The following is a 23685-nucleotide window of genomic DNA, read 5'->3' on the forward strand; positions in this document are numbered from 1 at the left end:
TTTTTTTTAGGTAGCTTCAGGCTGCCCAGAGGTACTGCGCGTGTTGCGGTCCTCTGGGCAGTCTGCAGGGCAGCTAAATGAGGACCCCACCTGGAGCACCTCCCACCAGAGCCACAAGTCACAGCTACGCTGACGAGCTCCCGCCCAGCGCCGACTACCAGAGGGACGCGCAAGACTCCCGGGATTGGACAGTCGGGCCATGTGAGTAAGGGCAGCTGTGACAGGGCTGGCTGCGGATGGCAGAAGGGACAGGGCCTGTGCTCAGGCAGGGTCACTAGCCGGCTTAATTGGGGGAAGTGGGACAGATTTGAAGAAGTAGGGCAAAATTGTAAATCTATTGCTGCAGTATACTGGAAGTGTGTACTGTATATACTACATATACAGTACACACTTCCAGTACACTGCAGCAATAGATTTACAATTCTCCCCTGCTAACATGCATAGGTTAAATGTACTATGGATCATTTAACACATTCATGTTATCAAGAATTGTAACTCTGATACTGCAGTGTACTGGAAGTGTATACTAGAATAAATGATCCATAGTACATACAGCACACACTTCCAGTACACTGCAGTATCAGAGTTACAATTCTGCCCTGATAACATGAATGGGTTAAATGATCCATAGCACAGAGTTACAAGTCTCCCCTGCTTCTTCCAATCTGTCCCATTTCCCCCAATTAAACTTGAAGTTTTAATTGGGGGAAGTTGTATTGCTGATATGATGCAATGACTGAGATGATTGGATATGGGAAATATGTGAACATGCTCCACATGTAGTGACCACCGCACATGCATAGTGCTCCGAGTACATTTGTTTTACTTTACATTGAAGAGGACCTGTCACCACTCCATGCATACAAGGACCACACCAATCACATTGCACAATCTTTTAAATGAAAGTTCTTCATAATCATAAATAAATTGCCCTAAAATCATTAGTCTGTATTGCTTTAATTAAAAATGTCACCTGCCCCTTTAAGAAAAAGTATCGGTAATTGGTATTGGCAAGTACACGAGGGACAGTACTTGTACTTGGTCTTGAAAAAGTGGTATCGGGACATCCCTAATTCCTATAATAAAGTTATTTTGTAGACCAGAAAGTAGAATTATGAAGCTTTACTGGCACACAGTTTGTAGAGGCTGGACCATTTTTTAATTTTTGTCATGTTTTACCCTGTGTTTTGTTTAGCATGTGAGTCTTCTGCTTTGACCATTGCACATTTCCTCATTCATTGTAGAGTATTGCTGACACAAAAAGATATAAACAACGCTGGAATGTTGTAAAGCAGCTTTTGTTTTCCTACTTTAGGTAACAGATACATTCTCCAGTTCTCCTAATTTAAGAAGACCAGCACATCAAGGATTATTAAAAGAGAAATAAAGCCACATTTTTGGGGGCTTTACTTTACTTTTGGGTTACAGGAGTACATTTACCAATGCTGATTAAGCTTACTCATGCTGAGAGCTCAAGGATACAGTAAATACTGTCTGATTGACAGTTGGCTCTGCCTCTCAAAAACCAGAGCCAGCTGTGCCCGCCCCCTCCCCTGTCTGTCCATCCAATGGGCGTTAGAGAAACAGAGATGGGAGGGGAAGGAAAAGAGACTGTGAGCTGAGCAATCAGTGGGTATAGATCCAGCGTGGGACATCTGCACACGAGCTCTAAGCAGTGGAGAAAGTTTGTTTTACTCTCCCCCTGCTTCTCCTTTAATTGTTTGTAAATATTTTCAAATGAAGCAAAATACTCCCCTTTATGTAATTTTTCAAGTCTGTTTGGTGTTATTATTCCATAGAGGGTGATACTTATTTAATGCACCTTAGAAGTCTAGAACCAGGGAGGTGGATTGTTGTATAAACCTGTATAGTGCATAATATCTCTGAAGCAAGCACACAAAGCTACAGACGTGCCATGCAATGCTACCTCTAGGAAACCCAGAGAGAAATATTAGGTATCTGTCTCCCGTAAAGTGACAAATATTTAATAAATGATAACTGTCTCCGTAAAAGTAAGACATTTTTGGTAAGTGGTACCTGTCTCCAGTAAAGTGTATCTTTATTTTTTAGATACAGTAGAAAATAGTTAAGACCCCTATTATAGTTTTTTATTTTCTGTGTCTGTCCCATAGGGGAGATTTCCCTTTACTTCCTATCCCAGAAACACAGCAGCAATGAAGGAAGGGCAGATTTCTCTAAAGTGAGGGAGTATCCACAGGTTATACAGTTATCACCAGAACAGGTTTCCCCATTGGAAGATTTCGGAGGGTGAAATAAAATCCCAAATTTTGAGTTGTCTTCAAAACAGGAATAAAAAGGAGATGTGGTCAATAGTTTTGGTGCCTGGGATGACAGCCAGGGATAATCATCACATTGGAAGGATTCCCTCTTACTTCCTGTTGTAGCTATAGGACAGGAAGTAAATAGAAATCTCCCCCAATGGGTCAATTATGGCAAACATTGACAGATCATAACTAGGGATGCACCAATACCATTTTTTCATTATGGAGTATGAGTTCCGATATTTATATTTTGGTACTCGCCGACACCGAGTACTGATACCGGTTCTTCCGGTAGCATGGAGCCAGCTTACCGGCAATCAGGAAGCCAGGCGGTGTGTCATTACCCGCTGCCCTGCTTTTTGATTGCCCGGAAAGCTGGCTCCATGCTGTTTGGCCGGCTTCATGCTGATTGGCTGAGAAGCCAGCTTCCCAGCCAATCATCATGGATCCAGCTTCCTAGCCAATCAGGATTCCGGAAGGCAGGTCATTTACAGTGGCCCGGCTTCCTGATTGGGCAGGAAGCCGGCTTCATGCTGTTTGGTAGGCTCCCTCGTAGCACTGCCAGTCAGAGGAAATTTTCCTCTGACCAGAAGTTTTGGTATCGAGGGTAAGTATCACAATGGTTGGGCACGTACGAGTACTCGCCCAAATACTGGGCATCGGCACCGATACTATCGGTATCGGTGCATCCCCAATTATAACCCTCCTTTACTCTGTCCAAAATGGAAAAAAATATTTGGCTTTTGTCAATGCTAACACTTCAGAATTAAGCAAATAATAGAAGTACATTGTTAGGGTTGATACCTAAAGACATGCAATTGTGTTTTTTCTCCAGTCCTCCTTTACCACATAACTCATCAGAAGCATATTTTTTGGGGAAAGACCAAAGACTGAACCTGGCATATATATCTTCAGTCCCTAATGGTGGCATCAAGCAAGTCAGAATTCACTGGTTACTGGACCTAATTACACTTAAGTAAGTGTGTAATGTTTTATGAAATATTTATTTATTGTCATGCGTTTGTCTTGGAACGTATCAAAAGTAGATATGTTAGCATGCTTTGCTTACCATCGTTATTAGAAAAAGCTGATATGTTATTGAACTGTAAGTACACAAATAAGCAAAACAATTTCATTTTATGATAAAGTTCAGAAGATACATTGAGGGGAATTTACTAAAACTGGAACACGCAAAATCTGGAGCTGCTGTGCATGGCAACCAATTAGCTTCTAGATTTCATTTTCAAAGCTTAACTTAAACTGAAAAGAGAAGCTGATTGGTTACTAAGGGCAACTGCTCCAGATTCTGTCCCAGTTTTAGTAAATTCCCCCCACTATTTTTTCAATTATTGATAATACATACACAACACGTGTTTTAAACCTGTAATGTTCTATTTTAAACCTCTCTGTGTACACACACAATTACTGTAGATCCTTATGGCTCCGTTCACACCTAGGCTTCATCATTTTCACGCATGTTTTTGCGCGTTTTGCACATTTTTGTGCGCAATTGGTCGGGCAGATTGAAAGACATTGCGGTCAATGGACAAACGTGCAAATACACACACGGAAATTGTGTGCATACACACAATTTCTGTAGATCCTTAATGCTCCGTTCACACCTAGGCTTCAGCATTTTCACGCATGTTTAACGCGTTTTTGCACGTTTTGCACATTTTTGTGCGCAATTGGTCGGGCAGATGGACAAACAATGGACAAACGTGCAAATACACACACAGAACTGTGCAAAACACTTGTGTCACATGTTTCCAGGTGTTTCTATTGAAGTCTATGGGGCCAGACGCGCTGTACTCTGTTGTAATCAGCATTCAGTGTTTTACAGCCGGCGACAAAATGTTCAGGTGTAAACAGGAGCCATTGAAATTAATGGGATTTCTTGTGTTGTGTGAATGGGGACTTATAGTTAAGCTATGAGAAAGGTGGGCTGTGAGGCACCAAAAGGTCGGTATAAATAACAAATCCTATGGTTATGTCAAGACCCTTATTTTTGTTTTATTCTACAAGATATCACAAGTTTAGTGTTGCACTAGGGTCATAGCTCTGTTTCATCTTCACATTATATTTAACTGTATAGTAAAGAAAAATTCTCACCTTGTAAGGAGAGCCTTGTTTTGTGTTGGGAAAGTGCAGAGGCAGTGAGGTAAGAGCTGTCAATCAAGACACTGTCTCCTTTTGCAGAGTGTGATGTCAAAGTCTGTATCTCAGCTTCTACTCCACACAGAAGTATGGAATAAAAGCAACATACACTGCTGGAGTTAGGTAACTGAGCTGTGAAAAAGGTGAGACTTCCTCTTTAAGCTTTTGAGAAAAGTCTATATAAATATTTAGGGATGCACCAAAATTTCGGCCACCAAAACATATCGGTCGAAAATGGTGTTGGTTATGTGCTTAGATGAAGAACTGAGATCTTGAGGAGTGCTGAATTAAGTTTTACTTGCTTAGAAGAACATTATATGAGGATACATATAGAACTTCCTGTATATCATAGATGAGTAAGCATTATAGCCTAACACTGCAGTATACTGCCATCTAGAGCTCAAAGAATAATATTACATCTCTGAATGTCAGTAAAACAAATCAGTGTATGCTGTTGTATTTCCAACAAATGGCACTTTGGGAAAAATGCTGAAAGTACAATTTTGTGTCCGAAATTGCTTTGCATCTCTAGTTTCTCTCCTCTCCGCTGGGCGCTGCTCTGTGTCTTGTCTGACACAGAGCAGCGTCCAGCTGGGAGGAGAGAAACTGTCAGGAGGCCAAACTGTGCAGGGAGGAGAGAGGCTGAGTTCTCGCCCTGTACCGCCCTGCACAGCTTCCTGTGACAGGCAGAGACTCGGGATGGAGAGAAGTGTGGGGGAGGAGTCAGCTGTCAGCCGTGTCACAGGAGGCTGAGCTCTCCTCCCTGCATCGCCAGTTCAGCCTTCTGTGGCAGCCGAAGTAGTCAGGATGGGAAGCGGTATACAAACACTCAATGATCAGATCGCTGAGTGTTTGTAAATAATTTAGGACATAGTATGTTTACTGTGTCCCCAATTACGAATGAACAGGAAGTGCTCTACATCACATTCTGTTCATTTATGATTGTGGACATAGTATGAGTTACTATCTCCACAGTTTATGACTGGACAGGAACACTCAGTATAGAGGTTTCCTGTTCATTCATAACGGGCTGCAAAAAAGTGATTGAGGACTCTGTGTCCTCAATTTCTTTTTCTATTTTAAAAGGGAAATATCAGGGGTCTGGTTAGACCCCTGATATTTCCCCAGAGTCCCCGACAGTAAAAAAAAAATACAATAATAAAAGACCATCTCCCTTGAAGATGGTGGTCAGGAATTGGGGAGGGCATGCTTTACCCTGTTGATTTCACACAGAAGCATGGGATAAAAAAATCAACATACACCGTGGGAGTTAGGTGACTGAGCTGTGAAAAATAATACAAGATGAGACTGAGACATGTTCTTTAACTGCCAGGTAGTGACTTTGTGAACAGGTACAAAAGTGAAACAGCAGAAACAAAGCATTGCTTTTTCTACAATTGATCTCACCCAGTTTTATTTGTAGGTTGTATAACAATAAAAACCTATGATCTGTTTAGCACTAGGTTCATATACTGGAAACCTCCTGGCAGGTCAGCACATAGTACTGCCCCCACCTCACCCCAGTTTTCACCTGTCTGACAGTGACCTTGTTGTAATAAAATTGGAACCTTCCATTCCCTTTCCAGTCCAGCAGGCCAAACATGATTTCAGCTATTTCAGCTGTCAGGGAAATGTGTTTATTGGTTATTTTAGGAATATCTGGACAGGAATTTTACACATAGATTCTTTTAATCACTTTCACATTATTTTTTATCCCTCGTCTTCCCCTCCTGTTCCAAGCCTATTTCCTAAACACAGATTTTTAAACTCCGGCCTACCATTTAGTGTTGCACAGTTGTAGCGGCTCCTCTTCTGTACTGAAATTGCTCACTCTGATTTCACTGCACACTGTGAGCTTCTCTGGATGTGCATTCAAATCTGCAGCAAGTCAGGTAGAGCATCTTATTTTCTGGCTGCAGGATGTCCAGCATCATCTCTCTTTCCTCTCCAGCCTAACTGACCCTGGCTTGCCCCTCTTATTTTATGGATTTCAGTTCTTTCAAATATTCAGCACCACATGTAGGCATTACCACATTTGTATGCAGTCCGCTTAGGAATGCCCACTTGTCTGGACTGACAGCCACTGGCCAAGGCATTTTGATATTGGCACAACTCCTCCCAAGAGCCAGCTCACTGGTTGCATCATGGCATATGGCCCTTGAGAGGAGTACTGATGCGGGGGATGTAATGTTTTTAGGAAGCTATGTACAGCACCCTGCCAACTCACCAGCCATGGTCTGCCTGCATTGCATAGAAAAGCACAGAGATCCAATGATGTAAGGAAAATGGAAAGATGTCTGTGAAGGTTCTCATTCATCCAGGTCATGGTATATCTGTAAAAAATAAGTCAAGGCAACTGGACTTGCTGTATTTTTCTTGAAGATGTTTCACTGGTCATCCAACCAGCTTACTTAATTTTGAATTGAGTAAGCTGGTTAGATGACCAGTGAAACGTCTTCAAGAAAAATACAGCAAGTCCAGTTGCCTTGACTTATTTTTTACAGATAAAATGAAAAGATGTTCTTTAAAAAATGTAATTATTATTTTAAAGGGGTGTGACTTTACTCATAACTTCCTGCTTGTTTTTTTTATAATGTATTCTTATCTCCCCTGTACTTTCCCTGCATGCCACTCCCCAGTGAAGTAAAAGAAAAACTCAATTTATGAATCAGCTAAAACTGATAAAGTTCAGAGACCCTGGAAATATGCCTAACTGTGCATGTTAAATGTGCAAAGATGTCAGTGATAAGGCTTAAAAGTGTGATATTTGCTGCAGACAAGCCCCTTATGGCTTATGCAGATAGTTATTGTTGTTGTATGCATTTTATGTTTGTTTCAAACATGGGTCAGCAGATTTCCATTAACCTCAGTGGTGAAGTGTGATGGTAATAATGATAGTTTTGTGTCTGATCTGCTTCGTATTTCTTTAGACGCAGCAGGTCCTATTGAGTTTGTGTGTTTGAATTGCAGACAGGATGTGCTTTAACCATAGTTTTGCTAAAACAGGCTACCGCATCATACAAACCAATCCTGTAAGGACACGAAGGGCATATTCTTGCATTTCTGTGTCTTTTCTGATTTAAGCAGAAGCATTTAATTGTAGAAATCCATGTACCCATCAATGGTATGCATTGAAGTAAGGTGGAAGAAAGTTCTACATGCTGTGTTTTTGGAAATGTGAGCTACATTCTGTTAGTCAAAAGTAAGCTCAAAGTGTCTTTTTGCCGATAGTATAAAATACATCCAAAATGTACATAAAACTTGTATTAAAGAGGACCTGAACTCTGCAAGCTGTGCCCAAACAATGGCAGGCAGGTGACTGAGGACTAGTCACCTGTATTGCCTGTATAGTCTCCCTGCAGCTGATGTTTTCCCAGTGTTGACCTACTATGCTTTGTTCTACAGTGCGGCTCTAGTGACCATCTGGCAAGACTAGCAGTCAGAGAGCAGCATTGCCTTAGATCTCACACAACAGATATACAGCTATGAGACTAGGGGCACAGGAGAGCCTAGGCACACTCACATACCCAGAAGTGCACTGCTATTTCTCAGGAGGAATTTCGGACAAAACATCATTTTTTCAAGGTACTGCTTAGACACAATTGACACCTATAACATAGCAAATCTTCACTTTTGGCATTCATGTGTACATTAACACATGTTTAAAGAGAGAGTGCTGTCATAGTGCTCCCTCCAGCCTGTCTCCTACATTGCAGAATTTGAATCTTCCTCCGCATCCTCACGTCTATACACTGTGTATAGGTGTAATGATTTACAGGATCTTAGACCGCTGCAGCGGAGGGGAAAGAGGCTGGAAGGACTGGTCCAGGGGTGGGGCCATTTTTAAAAAAAACTACATGTCCAAGGACTAAAGTGGGGGCCCGATCTACTTGTCTCTCATGGCAATCTACTTGTCCTGATACAAAAAAAATTATTTTAACCAAAACCGTATTTAGCAGTGCCAAGAAGAGCTTCTCATTGGTCAGTGGCGTCAGGTGACCGCGCTGACCAACGAGTGCTTGCAATTTGCGAGCGAAATTGAGAATACATGGCACAGTTACAGATAGTACACCCATACTGGCGGATGGGAAGGACCGTTCCCTGAAAGGTAAGTATAGTGGGAGGGAGATTTGAGCAGGTAATTCAATTTTTCCAAATTACTTGGGAAAGTGAATTTACCCTTTAGGGCTGGTGCAGACTTGGGCGATCGTGTGCGGTTGCATGCAGCAGTTGCCGCGCGGCCCCATTGCTTTCAGTGAAGTTACATCCATGTGGCAATCACTGAAAAAGGTACATTTACCTTTTTTCGCAACACGCGCCATGCAGTGTTTTCAACCGTGATTTTGTCTGATTGCACAGGTGGTATTGTGGCGGGAAACCGTGCAATCTGCCAGGTGTGACTGGGGTGCCATTAGACAATAATTGTGTGATTCTGTGACCGCTAGGCCATCCACACGATTTTGTGTGCAATTGTCGTGCGGTAACGGATCACTCACTCCACTCACACACAATACCCCATGCATGCAGATGGTGGGTGCAGCGGTGTTTTTATTTTTTTTGAATTTTATTTTACTTTTTTTTTTACTTTGTAATATTGTTTATTTATAATTCTTATTTTTATTTTATTTTTTACTTTATCACCTTTTTATGTATTTCCATTTTTATGTATTTCCATTTTTAATTGTCATTTATTTTTTTACAAGCCCCTGTGTGAAAGCATTTAGAGGTGACAGGTTCTCTTTATTGACCCTGTCACCTCCAACACAGGAGTTCTAGCACAGCACTGTGCTAGTTCTCCTGTGACAGGAAGGCTGCATTCCTGTATCACTGCAGAGAAGCGTTCTCTGCTCCGTGCTGTAACCTAATCTAATTTGCCTGGTCCCGGGTCCCCCATAAGAGGGGGGACCCCGAAGACCATGGCAGAAAAGAAGCCAGCGTGCAGCCAGTGGCAGCCGGGAGAGGTACATTGCCGGCCGCCGGGGATAGAGAGAGGGGGAGGAGGAGAGGGGAGTGAGGTTCAGGTTCGTTGTATAGCCGTCCCAAATCACTTGTACAAAACGGCTCCCACACTACATTTAGCCGTGCTGCTTGCCCGCAGCCGGGCTAAATGTAGAAAAAACTACCGAAACTGCCAGTCCCGGGCGTCGGGCGATAGGAATTCCACACCCCTGTGGTCTAACAACAAACCGACTCAAAGCATCTGGTGAGTGTAACTTTTTTTTTTAACCTAGACAAAAACGAGAAGCTAACCCTTGCTGTGCAGATTAGCCCCACAGCAAGGGTTAATTATTTTTTTCCCCTGGAGTTCTTCTTTCAATGCTTGCATTTAGAGGAAACATATTTTTTGCATTACTTGTGTTGAGCGTGCTGCAGAAGTCCCCCGCGGTTCCTCGTTACAATGCAGTGTATAAGTTGTATTGCTTACCTGGCTTATTGATAAGTGAGAATGATGACACTGTGGGATTGATTTACTAACCTTATAAACACACCACGAACATGTATACACCTCTGTAGTGTGTTCCCTCCCAGCATGATCTATGGGTGGAATCTAAACACCTTTGTAGTGTGTACACACCCAGCAGGTGTGTTGTGCAAAGCCCTGCCCTGAATTGCAAGGTGATGTTGTGTAAATTAGCTCTACACTGTGTTGCTTGCGTTGATGAATGCAGGAATGTAAATGCATGAGCTAACCATTTTTGTCTAAACTGTGAAGCAGCATTATATATGCATCATGTGCATGATTTTTCCATATATGGCATTAGTGGAAATATGCTTATAGAGACTTTTTGGTTGATAAATACGTTTTGCTGTGTGAAAATCACACGCACCTGGTGCGTGCGTGTGTTTAGGTTAGTAAATCAACCCCTATGTCATATGAGAGCCAATTTTATTAGCCCATTTTTATACATGTTTAAGAGAACCTCCTATTAAACAAAACATCTGTGTGAGATGACACTGCTGGAAGAGGCTGTTACCCAATAGATGTGTCGCATATCAACACTGAGGGAGTGAAGCTGAATCTGTCAACTTAAATAATGCTTTGGGACTATCAGCTGGCCTGGGAGGTAGAAAACGGCAGCCACCATCAGCAATTTCTCACACTGCTTTGTTAATCTCTATAAGCAATAAATACTAATGAACAAATTCAGTGTTTTCCATTTTATTTACAATATAAATAATCTTTGTGTACACAGGAATATACAAAATTCAGTGTTAAAGTGACATTAAAGGAACCACTTCTTCTTTAGTGTAGTTTTGTAGTGCAGATGTGTAGTAGTGCAGATGTGTAGTAGTGCAGATGTCCTCCAGCACTGGTGCCGGTCTCCGATCCAGTGCTGACTCCTCTGTCCTCCTCTGACATCCCATGGAGTCTGTGCGGGTGCACAGTGCTCCATAGTCTTACCTTGTGTCTCTCCTCGTCTCCCGGCCGAATATCTGAACTGCGCATGTGCCCGCCCGAAAATCTTCAGATGTTCCGACTGGAGCGTGCGGCAAAGACAGGCGTAAGTTAAAACCTGTTTGAAAAGGTTTTTTGTTTAAGTTTTTGCATATATCTACTGCTTGCTAGCCATAGATATATGCAAAAACACACTGAGGGTTTAATAGCCCTTTAAATAATTTCATATTATCTTTAAAACAATATCTATTTACCTAATTCTATATTATGATTTTGGATGCATCAGGCTCCATTCACAAAGGATAATGATGTTTATTTTCAGCCACGTGGCTATAATTTCCTACTCTCATTGGACTTAGTTGAAAATAACTGTCACTTTTGTTTTGAGATAAGAATCCATCTCCTGGAATGTTACCATTTGAAGACCTTATTGCTATCGCACAGGGGGATAAAAATCCCCCTATGTGATAGCACATATACAGTGACAGGCCTTCTTTATGAGACCCCAAAGAAGCTGATGAAGCAGAGATCTGCATCTTCTCTAGCTACAGTGGAGAAATGACAGGCTGAAACAGCTGGTGGAATGTGCCGATCTACATCCTACCACAGAGGCCCGCCGTACCAGTCGGCCTGCACGGAGGACATTTGAGCCCTGAATAGTCGGCAGCGGCCACGGAGAGAGGGCGCACACTTCCCGCACCCTTCCCTCACCCTTTCCAGGCTCTATATCCACCTGAACGCTTGTATGTATCCAGGGCTTAAATTTATCAAACCTTCCCCACTCCTGATCACGCGGGGGGTACATGAGCGGGAGCAGTGAAGGACGTTTATAAACGACCACCCAATCTTATGCATCAGCCATCCGGCCATTTAATCACGATCAATGAGACAGCAAGTGGTGAAAGTACCGTGTTTCCCCGAAAGTAAGACCTACCCCGAAAGTAAGACCTAGCGCTATCTTCAGGGATCTCTGTAATATAAGACCTACCCCAAAAATAAGACCTAGTTCGGTGGTAGGTCTTATATTACAGAAATCCCTGATAGCGCTAGGTCTTATTTTCGGGGTAGCTGCACCGTATAATTACATTTTACATGTCACGGCCGCAGCAAAAGGCACGCCCGCACGCCCACCTTTCTGGCTCCATGGACGGCATTAGAGCAGAGAGCGGCCGCAGCTCCCTCCCTCCCGCCTGCACGCACGCACGAGCGGAGAGCGGACAGCTGCAGCCAGGTACACATAAGACATCCCCCGAAAAATAAGACTTAGTGTTTCTTTTTGCGTGAAAAAAAAAAATATAAGACACTGTCTTATTTTCGGGGAAACACGGTAGATCTAAACCCAATCACTTAGGGCTTGTTCACACTAACTGTCTACTAAAACGTTCTGTTATAGCATGTGGGCTAGAGTGTTGTAACATCCCCAGTGGGAGGTGGTGTGATGTGCTGTCTCAGAACATTACACTGTTTACTTTTTTTTTTTACTTGATTTGGACTGTACAATTTTTAAACACTATATTCAGGTCCACACACAGCAGTACATTATATTGCTCTGTGTTGCGGTAACTTGCAGTGCACTGCAAAAGAATGCAGTGTTCTGCTTTTCTCGCATTTGACCACATTCTGGTATGAATGGATTGTGCCCTAGCATTGATTGGTGTTGTTCAGTTTCTGCAAAACGGGAGTCACCGCATATAGTATGAACAAGCCCTTACATTTATTGTAAGTTTTAACATGTTAGTGTAATCCCAAAAGTTTTTTTCAATCTTTTTCAATCTTTAGCTTTGATTAAAAGAATTCCTGTTGATCCTCTTTTAAAGGTTCTTGTTCAGGCACTTTCTCTTATGTCATAAGAATTATCGTGAAGTTGTGCTTCTGCATTGTATCCCTATCACATGCACCCTTGATGCAGCGGTGCCATCAGACTGTGCAGGTATGGTGCACCGCTGATTGTATTTAGTAGGGATGCACCGATACTGAGTATTTGGGTGAGTACTCGTACTTGCCCAAATGCTCCGATGCCTAGCCCGATACTTTCCGTATCAGGAAGCCGGGCAGCACGTCATTACACGGCGCCCAGCTTCCATGATAGTGACGAAAAGCATGGGGACGGCTTCCTTGCTAATCGGGAAGCCGGATGGCGAGTCTTTACACGCTGCCCAGCTTCCTGGATAATCAGGAAGCCAGGTGGAGAGTAATTACACGCCGCCTGGCTTCCTGAATGGGACTTTCAGTCTTTGGTTTCGGCGAGTACTGGAAAAAAAAAATTGGTACTCGTACTCGGTACCGAAATACTATCCCTACCATTTAGAAGCTGGTTCTGAGCAATCATGTGAAGCCAATACTGAAAAAAAAGGAAGAGTCTGAAAAGGGCTGGAGGAGAGAAGCAGAACACATTTGCAAGGTAAAAAGAGTGGTTTTTATGGAAATAACTGTGACAATTGTTTGTTAAATTTTACAAACTAAAGCTGGCCATATATCAGTAGGGTTTCATTTGGAAACATTTTTTTTCGGAATGAATGAAATGCAAAACGTGAATGTGGTTTTTGTTTAAGAAATTCCATTCATTCCAAAATCGAATGTTGAAATCAAACGAAATGTTAAATAATGTTATGAGGAGATTTTTGATATTAACAATCATACAAAAATCTACCCGTTTATGGCCAGCTTAAACGTCATCTAGTTACAGTTCAGATATACTTTAAATCTGTACACATTTTGGCTAGATTTTAATTTTCTTAGTTTTTTTTTTTATTTATCCTTTTTATCTGCTGGAAAAACATACAAAAATATTTGCACTAATTGCATAGCATGTTTAAAAATAACTCTTTATTCACAGCACTTAATGACAACTTGTCAATAACTTTTAGAAGAACATTCTGTGCTAAAATATAAATCAACAGGAAGAGGAATAATTGTTTCCATATAGTATTTTACATATTGTTGTAACACACTATTAAATTTTCTACAGTTTAATGCAACATACTTGCAGAAAGTTTTTTCGTATGCGATCGCGTTTCCGTCCGATATTCGTAAGGTTGATGGGCAGTGTACAACCGCGAATACTTTACAATCAATCGACTTTTGACTAAGCAGCAGGTTAGAAAACTTTGGTCGATCGTACGATTTTCACAAGGTTGGTGGCGTTTCCGTACGTCAAAATTCGTACGATTTACAGTGCACATGCGCAGACGAAAATACGATTACCGCAATTCCGCCAGGTGCTTTCTTTTAATTACTGCTGATCTAACTTTGCGATAATCGGGGCAGGGTGGGGCCGCCGTATGAGAACTGTACCATGGTTCGATCATCTGACGAAAAGTGTCGTCCGATGATCGCAAGGTGTATGGGCAGCCTTAGAAACATTTTCTTCTTTTTTATTGCTGTGTCAGGGGGATTTCCCCTTACCTCGTGTCCTGGTGACCAAACGAGAAGGGACTGGACTCTCCTTAAGCTGGCCATACACTAGTAATTTTCGTTCAGCTTGTGGGCCGAATGAAAAAATAATATAACAAATCCACGCTTAACAGGGTGAATGGAAATATCTCCTGCTGTAGTTAATGTATTCTGAAGCCGGGCCTGCCGCTGACAGAATACATGGACAGTGACTGCAGCTGGTTGTTCTGCTCACTTTCTGAACACATAGGAATGAATATTAAATTCGACAGTGGTGACATAAACAGCAGTAAAAGCCTTAGAGGTGAGGTCCGCATAGGGTCACATGTATGTAACCCTTACCTGCTAAAAGAAGCATACACTAGCCTTTCCAGTGTCCCACTTTGTGAAAAGCTGCCATCCTCTGCATCACCATCCCTAGCAATTTGACTGATTGGACGGGTCAAATACCCGTTTCCTTCCACCGGCTTGTACTAGAAGCCACAGCGAGTTGGGAGGAGCAGGCAATTTACATGGACCTGGAGGTATGCAATGCAAGTAATTGTAGAGGCAAGTGAGCAGTGAAGCTGAGGAATAAGAAATGGGCATCTAATTTGTATTGAGAGTGTAGTCCATTATGGCAGTGAATTTGAAGCGGTGACTACTTTACAACACACAGGGACCAGGGGGAACAAAAGTAGCCACCCTCCAGAATGAAGGACAGTGTCAGCACAAATGCAGAGATGATTTGAGGATCTACAGCCGAGTGATACACAAATAAGATACATTTTTGTTAATAGTTAAGGTCACTTGAATGCATTTTTAAGATTTTACTCCTGAGTTTAGTGTCTCACTGTCAATACTTTAAAGTCAATACTTTAATGCCAAGTAGGTAGAAATGCTTCAAGGTTTTTCAGTGTCTATACTGTTGAGTCTGTTAAAGCCAATTCTTTCTCACTTGCAAACTGAACTGCATCATGCACACTGTGAAAGAGCATCTTACGAATATCCTTGTTTTGTTTTCCAAAGTAGCTTCCTCTGCTAAGGGCATCGATAACAGAAGTGTTGCAACAAGCCAGTAAAACATTGATCTGTACTTCTTTGTAATCCTTCAGCAATCCCTTTAAGGCATTGATGCCAGATGTGTCTAAAAAGGCTATTGAGGAACAATCAAGAATAATTGTTTGCAAGTCAGTTTTGTGATTTACAAGCTTTATTTGAATATCATGGTTGTCGTTGTTATCCATGCTTTTTCCATCCTCTAGCTGTTTCCTTTTTTTCTGCTTCTTTGCTTTCTTTTCCATTTTTTTTCTTCTTATAATTTCAAGACCAGGATCCATTCCAGCCATTTTGTACACAGACTGGAGAAAGTAGTCTTTGTTTGCATAGTAAAGTGGAGATTCAAAGCGGAATATTTTAATTCTGGGTATAGGTGAAAGGTTTTCATATTTATTCCCATCCTCATAAAAGACAGTGTCCTGTATCTGGCTGAGTGTGGTTGTGTGAGGTATCTGAGTTCGTACAACGAGACATAACATTGAAAAGATCACCCCTACCATGAGGCCGACTTCTGTACTGATTAGAGCTGAAGCAGCAACAGTGACAACCCAGATGGTTGCATCTATTTTGCTTAGCTGCCATAGAGCTGGCAAATCTTTAAATTTTCTGAGGGCACCACGTAAGCTGACAATTATTATACAGGCCAGAACACACTTTTGTAGTGAGTAAAATAATGGGGCAAAGAAAAGCAAAACCAGCAGGACCACAATAGCGCTAACCACACTGGAAGCTTGTGTTTTGCACCCTGTTGATGTCTTTACAAGTGTCTTAGCAAGAGCCGCGCTGGTGGCAAAGCAGTGGAAAAATGATGGAATTATATTGCAGAAGCCAATGGCAAACATCTCCTGGTTAGCTTCCACTGTATACGAATACTTCTTGGCAAACATTTCAGACAAGGATATTGTAAATGCAAAACTAACGACTGCAAGAGGAATAGCATCCACTGCTATTTTGCTCACTAGACCAAAATCGGGTACTTTTGGTGGTATAAATCCTGTTGGGATTACTCCTGAAACACTTGAACCATAGAGTTCATTTAGATTGCAGTAGTGTGACACAAGTGTGGCCACTGCAATTACAACTAGTTCAGTTGGCAGGGGAATCTTTATTTTGTCTTTGTAACGATCCCCAAGCTCTTTGGCAGCCACTAATACTGCAATACATATGGCACTTGTGATCACATCGCAATAATTAGTATGGTGAATATTTTTAAATATGTTAAACCATGTTGTTACCAACATTCCAATACCTGGACTGCGTGGGATTTTTAGTCCAAGGAGATATTTCACTTGTGCTGTTAAAATTGTAAGTGAGGCACCTGTTGCAAAACCATCCAACATTGGCTCTGACAAGTATATGGAAAGAAAACCCAGTCGAAATATTCCCATGAGAACCTGCAGGAATGGTAAAAAAAAGATATGAATGGCGTTACAAGCTCAAACTTTAACTACAAACAAACTCACTAAATCTTTACAAATATAACAACACATAGTTTGTTTTCCATTTGTAATGGCTTATTTGCTTTATCATGCATACAGAATGTATCTCTAAAACCTCTTTGAAGGGTAACTATACATGGTTTTATTTTTAAATGTGTATGTTTATGCTGTGACATTTTACATTTTTTTATTATATGTATGAAAACTTTGTTTTCATTTATTTATGCATATTTTTGCATTTATTTTAAGCACCCATGACACCCTGTTTTCAAAGTATTCTTGTTGGCAGCATGTGCCACCGACTAATAAAGATGGACCCATCTCTGCTAGTTGAGGGGGTATAGCCCTCCTCTGAGTTATTAAAACTTTAATTATGTCATCTGATTATCTTGGCTCTTAGGTCTATTTTAAGCACAACAGCTGATAAAAAAATTGTTGTTAAGCATACCTGATGGCTGCACACGGTAAATATGTCCCGTGATGGACTACAATCTCAATACAAATTGTTAAACTAAAGATCAGATTGTAGTCTATCACGGGAGTGAGCTTGGAGCGGTGGCTACTTTACAACACACACAGGGACCATGGGGAGGAAAAGTAGCCACCCTCCAGAAGGAAAGACAGTGTCAGCACCAATTCAGAGATGATTTGAGGATCTACGGCTGAGTGATACACAAATACATTTTTGTTAATAGTTTAGGTAGTTGAATGCAATTTTAGGAGTTTAGTGTTATTTTAGAGTTGCCTGTGCAGCAGCTCCACTTGCAGTCAGTTGATAGCTAGCATAACTGATAACCTCGAAATAATGCTGTTTTGTCCATATTCTATAGATTAATGCATTTAATCTTCATTCACTTTTGTAAAAAAAAGTATAATGTCTCAGAAGGTGAGGTTAATGGGTTTAAATTCAGGCAGTTATGTTCTAGTTCCTCTGACCTTTTTTTAAATCAATACATTTTACCTATTTGATGTACAAGTCTCTAAGCTAAGTATTTTTCATGTCTAATACCTTTGTTGCACATGCATTGATTGTGCTTGCTTTTGACGTCACAGATGACCTTAATAGAGTTTGTTTTTAATAACTGTCTTAAAGATTTCCCCCGGAGCCGCAAATTCTCAGGTAGATTATTGCATCATTGTAGTATAAATGGACAGTTACATTATCTGTCTTTTGTTGTTTTTTTGCCGTTGTCATATACACACTTACCATAATTAAATAGTCACCACACCTCCATATTTAAAGCAGATCTCCAAGAATTTGAAAGGTCATCCCCACACTGCAAGGGTTAACTACTTGTTTTGGTCTAGGGCAGGGCTCAAAATTTCCACTCGCCCCCTCGCAATTTGCGAGTGAAAATTGCGTGGGGGCGAGTGGAAATGAAGCCATTGAGAGTCAGGCACTCAACTCCTCCTCAGGGCGGCTTCTCTCCTCCTCACCGACATGATGACAGCCCTCCCACGTTCTTCCATCCCCCGTGTGTCTGTGTGTGGGGGCGGGGTCGCAGGAGGGAGCGCTTCCTGCTGTCAGGATGGCGGAGCGGTGAGGGGGAAAGAAGCCGCGCCCCCTGCTGTCAGGATGGCCAAGCGGGGAGGAGATCGGAGCCACTGTCATCCTGTCAGTTTCAGGATGACAGCGTCTATGTGCGTGGCAGAGCGGGGGAACGGTAAATATCATTGATATTTACCGATACTCCGTGTGAGGACAAACACTGGAGCGATCGTCTGATCACTCCAGTGTTTGTAAATAACTGGGGACACATAGTACTATGTGTACATCACATCCTGTTCATTCAAGATTTCCTCAATGGGGAGAAGCACTCACTACAGAGGCTCCTGCCCATTCAGAAACTGCTGATAGTAAATATTTGACTATCAGTGTCTGAATGAATGGGAAGCCTCTGTACTGAGTGCTTCCCATTCACTGAGTGCTGAGGCTGCTGAAAAAGAAATTGAGGATTTGGTGTCCTCAATTTATTTTCTATTTTAAAAGGGAAATGTCAGGGGTTATAATAAAGTAAAAATAAAACAAATAATAAAAAATAAAAAAAAAATATTTTAAAAAAGTAACTACAAATTAATTTCAGATAAAATGTGTATGTGTAATGCTCTGTGCATTGTGCTGTATAAGTAATGCCCTGTGCGTTGTGCTGTGGCGGTATGTGTGTCGTCCTGTGTGCGCGTTGTGCCCTGTGTGTGTTTGTTTGTGTTATGCAGGGCAACTGTTGGCGAGTAACTTTGAAGGCCTGGCTAGTAGCTCAGGACCTGAAATTTTTAGCCCTGGTCTAGGGAACAGAATAATGCATTCACCTGACCCACGATCCTCATCTTTCAAGTGAAGGAACCCTGCATAGACTTGATGATGACGCCCTTAGGAGAAGAGGTCTAGCAGCCAGCAGGGATTGAGGATTAGGTAGGTATATTTTCTTTATTTTGCTCCCCTAGACGAGATGGAAATGAGCAGTTGACCCTTACAGTGTGAGGGTAGCCTCACTACAGGGGTTAACGTGTGTGTATATACACTGAGTGGCCAGATTATTATGACAGTACTTAGTTGGACTACGAGATAACTCCATGAGATGACTTCGGTGGGCCGCCTCGTGACTCCACGAGATGTTGAAAGCAGATGCGAGGAATCTAACACTGCACTGTTGCCCTTCTGTTGTCTTGTACCAGTCTTGCCACTCTCCGTTCTGCACCAACATTGACTAGTCGCTGACGGCCACAAAATTCGCACGTTCAGACCCAGATTTTCGGCTGACAGTCCAGTATTTAAACACTTTAACAACAGCTGCTCTTGAACATTTAACGAATTCTGCTGTTTTGCTGATACTCGCTCCATGGCTCGCGCTAACAATCATCCCACGTTCAAAGGCTGTTAAATCGCGTTGTTTACCCATATCTTCAGAAACAAATCACTTCTACTGTCGTGGTAAACAACCTGCTTCCCTATTTAGAATGGTCTGGCCCTCTAGCAACTTCAGCGTGAAATTATAGCTAATTATAGCTAATTTGCCTACAAACGTCAGGTGGTCATAATAAACTGGCCACTCAGTGTATGTATTCATATCTATATATACACTATATCAGGGCTCAAAATCTCCACTCGCCCCCTCGCAATTGGCGAGTGAAAATTGCATGGGGGTGAGTGGAAATTCAGGGGCGGAACTGCTGTCGCTTCTACAGTGGCGATCGCCGTGTCAGTTCTCTCTCCTCCTCGGTCACTGCCGATACAGAGCGGCCGAGGAAAATAATCCGTCTGTCCTCCTCCCTCTGCCACACCCCTTCACTTACCTCTCTCCTCGCTGCTCCGTCCTCTGCCCGGCCGCCGAGTCTGTCTCCTCACCGGCCGCAGGGAGCAACCTGTATTGGAGGTGACAGGTTCAATAAAGAGTATCTGTCACCTCCAAATGCTATCATACAGGGGATTGTTAGCTCCTGTGTGATAGCCATAGAGTTAAGTGAAACAAATTTGTTAAAAAAATAATTAAATACAATTTTTAAAAAATTAATACATTTTAAATAAAAAGGTGATTAAAAATGTCACGGTCCACTTGCCATTAAAACCAGTTGATTGGCAGGCTCCTTCCCTACAGGAACCCGGGCTCCACTGCATAGAAGGAGGACAGGAGCCTGCCAAACAGCTCGTTACTATTCCCTGGGTCATATTTGGCAGGTGTACAGGGACAATGAGTGCATGCTGGAACTTGTAGTTCAATTACGACATGTCCCAGCATGCTCTCATTGTACCTGTACACCCCCACATATCACGGTGGGGCGCAAAAGTTTGTCCTGCCCCGGGCGCCGGTTACTCTGGTTACGCCACTGGGCCTCTGTACTGTGCATCACACCGCAGGTCTCTGTACTGTGCATCACACTGCAGGTCTCTGTACTGTGCATCACACCGCCGGTCTCTGTACTGTGCATCACACCGCAGGTCTCTGTAGTGTGCATCACACCGCAGGTCTCTGTGCTGTGCATCGCACCGCAGGTCTCTGTACTGTGCATCGCACCGCCGGTCTCTGTACTGTGCATCGCACCGCAGGTCTCTGTACTGTGCATCACACCGCCGGTCTCTGTACTGTGCATCACACCGCAGGTCTCTGTATAGTGCATAACACCGCAGGTCTCTGTACTGTGAATCACACCGCAGGTCTCTGTACTCGGCGTTGTTACTGATCTCTGTACTCTGCGTCACATCGCTGACCTGACGGAGTTAAAGCCGGGGCAGGGTAGGGGTTAGTGGGACATGTGGCGAGTAACTATTAAGGCCTGGCTAGTAACTTAGGACTTGAAATTTTGAGCCCTGCACTACATTACCAAAAGTATTGGGACGCCTGCCTTTACACGTACATGAACTCTAATGGCATCCCAGTCTTAGTCCGTAGGCTTCAATATTGAGTTGGCACACCCTTTGCAGCTGTAACAGCTTCAACACTTCTGGGAAGGCGTCCACAAGGTTTAGGAGTGTGTCTATGGGAATGTTTGACCATTCTTCCAAAAGTGCATTTGTGAGGTCAGGTACTGATGTTGGATGAGAAGGCCTGGCTCGCAGTCTCCGCTCTAATTCATCCCAAAGGTGTTCTATCGGGGTCAGGATTCTGTGCAGGCCAGTCAAGTTCCTCCACCCCAAACTCGCTCATCCATGTCGTTATGGACCTTGCTTTGTGCACTGGTGTACAGTCATGTTTGAACAGGAAGGGGCCATCCCCAAACCGTTCCAACAAAGTTGGGAGCATGAAATTGTCCATAAATGTCTTGGTATGCTGATGCCTTAAGAGTTCCCTTCACTGGAAACTAAGGGGCCAAGCCCAACCCCTGATAAACAACCCCACACCATAATCCTCCTCCCCCCTCCACCAAACTTTACACTTGGCACAATGCAGTCAGGCAAGTACCGTTCTCCTGGCAACCGCCAAACCCAGACACGTCCATCGGATTGCCAGACAGAGAAGCGTGATTCATAACTCCAGAGAACACGTCTCCACTTCTCTAGAGTCCAGTGGCGGCGTGCTTTACACCACTGCATCCAACGCTTTGCAGTGCACTTGGTGATGTAAGGCTTGGATGCAGCTGCTCGGCCATGGAAAGCCATTCCATGAAGCTCTCTACGCACTGTTGTTGTGCCAATCTGAAGGCCACACGAAGTTTGGAGGTCTGTAGCTATTGGCTCTGCAGACAGTTGGTGACTTCTGTGCACAATAAAGTGGGTAAAAACAGGGAGAGAAAATGAAAGAAATGGATAGCGTGAGAGAGAACAGTGGAGTACTTGATGGAGGGAAAGAGAACCCTAATAGAAGAAATAATGGAGCAGATGTTGAGATGGAATAGAGAAAAGACATATATCCTCGGGGAGCACCCTGTTCTCATGTCTCACCCTTAAGTCCGTGACACACTGCATGCGAAGCTGTGCAGAGCAAGGCAAAGCTGCGAGACACAGGCGTTCTCATGCAGTGTGTTAGAGCAGCGCGGGTAGATGAAAGACTGCATCTTCAGCCAATCTGTTCGCATTTAACAACCGGATGGACTTCGCATCCTGACACATGAGTCGATTGGCCAAAGATGACATTTTTCATCTTGGCACGCTCAGCTATGCGAGCTCTTGCAAGCTGACGTGCCGGAGTAAAAAGTACAAGACGCACTGCACGTGAAGGTCTGTGTGACGCCACTCCGCACTGCTTTGTGTCCAGTGTGTCACGGGCTTAAACGTTCCCTTTCCAATAAATTATAAACTGTCCTCCTGTGTGGCCCCTTGTCTTTCCCTCTGCTGTCATCTTCAGTATTGCTCTCCCATCCATTGTGGCCTGCCTGTCTTGTCTGCTTCCCTAGAATGTGGTTATTTATGTATAAAGTATTTCACACCAATTTAATTTGATCATATCTGGGAAAAATGATCGTAATCATGATCACAATCAGGTTAAAAAAAGAACTCCCGCAAAGCAAGGGTTAACTGTTCCATTTTTGTCTAGGTAAAAAAAAAAAGGTTATACTCACCTGAACCATGGAGCCGGCTTGTTCCGAGACTGGTTCTTCCAGCCTCTCTCCCCCTCCCCTGCTGCGGTCTAAGGCCCCGTAAATCATCATGTTCCATACACTGTGCATAGATGTGAGCCAATCGAGGGACATTCCAACGCTGCATCGTAGGAGGAGAGAGGCTGGAGCGAGCGCTGTGACAGCTGGCTGGCTTGGAGCTTCGGGTGAGTATAACTTTGTTATTTTTGAACCTAGACAAAAACTAGCATTTAACACTCGTACGGTTATTCACAAAGCTGCCAAAGGCAGCAAAGTGAATAACCCACCCGAAGTGAAGTGAGCCGAATGCTGTTCGGCTATTTATTTCAGGCTTGTACTGCTGATTCTAGCCGTACATCGGCTGAAATCAGCCGTACATCGGCTTGCCTCGGTTCAGCCGAACATGCTCATCAAGTGCAGAAGGAATTCGACTCAGCCGATACAGTATCTGAATCGGCTGAGCCGAAGTTCCGGCAGCTCACTCGCTGCTGTTCGCCCCTATTCACATAGGGGCCGAACGGCAGTGAGTGAATAGCCGAGTGGCATTTGGCTCGGCTATTCTGCTTGGTACTTCCGTGGTACCAGGTGTATGGGCACCTTTAGTCAAACATTTTAGAACCACTTTACCAAGTCCTCGTATTTAGCTTTACTGCCCCTTTGCCATGCTCTCCGGCTGTTTTTTTTAATCCTTAGTAAGCCGATATCTCCATCAAACTATTATTTTAATCACAATGGCTACACTGGGAAAAATCAAATCCTTAAACCTTAAATGTGGATACAGTATTTCTTAGTGCTTGGTCAAAATCAATTATTTACATTGGTTCTTCATGCATTTCCAATGCAATGACATTTAGCAAATTCTAATACAAACGTTTCTTGCATGATGCACTTATGTTCCCTAATGTGAAATAACAAGCATTAAGCCGAATACCCCTAGAGTAAACTATCAACAGGAACAAATCTCAGCCTG

At 42.9% G+C, this 23685-nt stretch overlaps 2 protein-coding genes across 2 annotated transcripts in view; one reads left to right on the top strand and one right to left on the bottom strand.

Moving 5' to 3' along the window:
- The window catches only part of IDUA (iduronidase, alpha-L-), a 108699-nt gene that overhangs the window by 6708 nt on the left and 78306 nt on the right, over nucleotides 1-23685 (top strand). The window contains exons 2-3 of the mRNA XM_018557922.1: nucleotides 3118-3258; nucleotides 14777-14782. Coding sequence (XP_018413424.1) covers nucleotides 3118-3258; nucleotides 14777-14782 — 147 coding nt within the window. The remainder of the gene's footprint in view (nucleotides 1-3117; nucleotides 3259-14776; nucleotides 14783-23685) is intronic.
- The window catches only part of LOC108788187 (sulfate anion transporter 1-like), a 32288-nt gene continuing 23658 nt past the window's right edge, over nucleotides 15056-23685 (bottom strand). The window contains exon 4 of the mRNA XM_018557920.1: nucleotides 15056-16661. Coding sequence (XP_018413422.1) covers nucleotides 15129-16661 — 1533 coding nt within the window. The 3' untranslated portion in view covers nucleotides 15056-15128. The remainder of the gene's footprint in view (nucleotides 16662-23685) is intronic.

This window comes from Nanorana parkeri, unplaced genomic scaffold, assembly GCF_000935625.1.
Source record: "Nanorana parkeri isolate BGI_ZX_2015 unplaced genomic scaffold, ASM93562v1 scaffold310, whole genome shotgun sequence".
NCBI lineage: Eukaryota > Metazoa > Chordata > Amphibia > Anura > Dicroglossidae > Nanorana > Nanorana parkeri.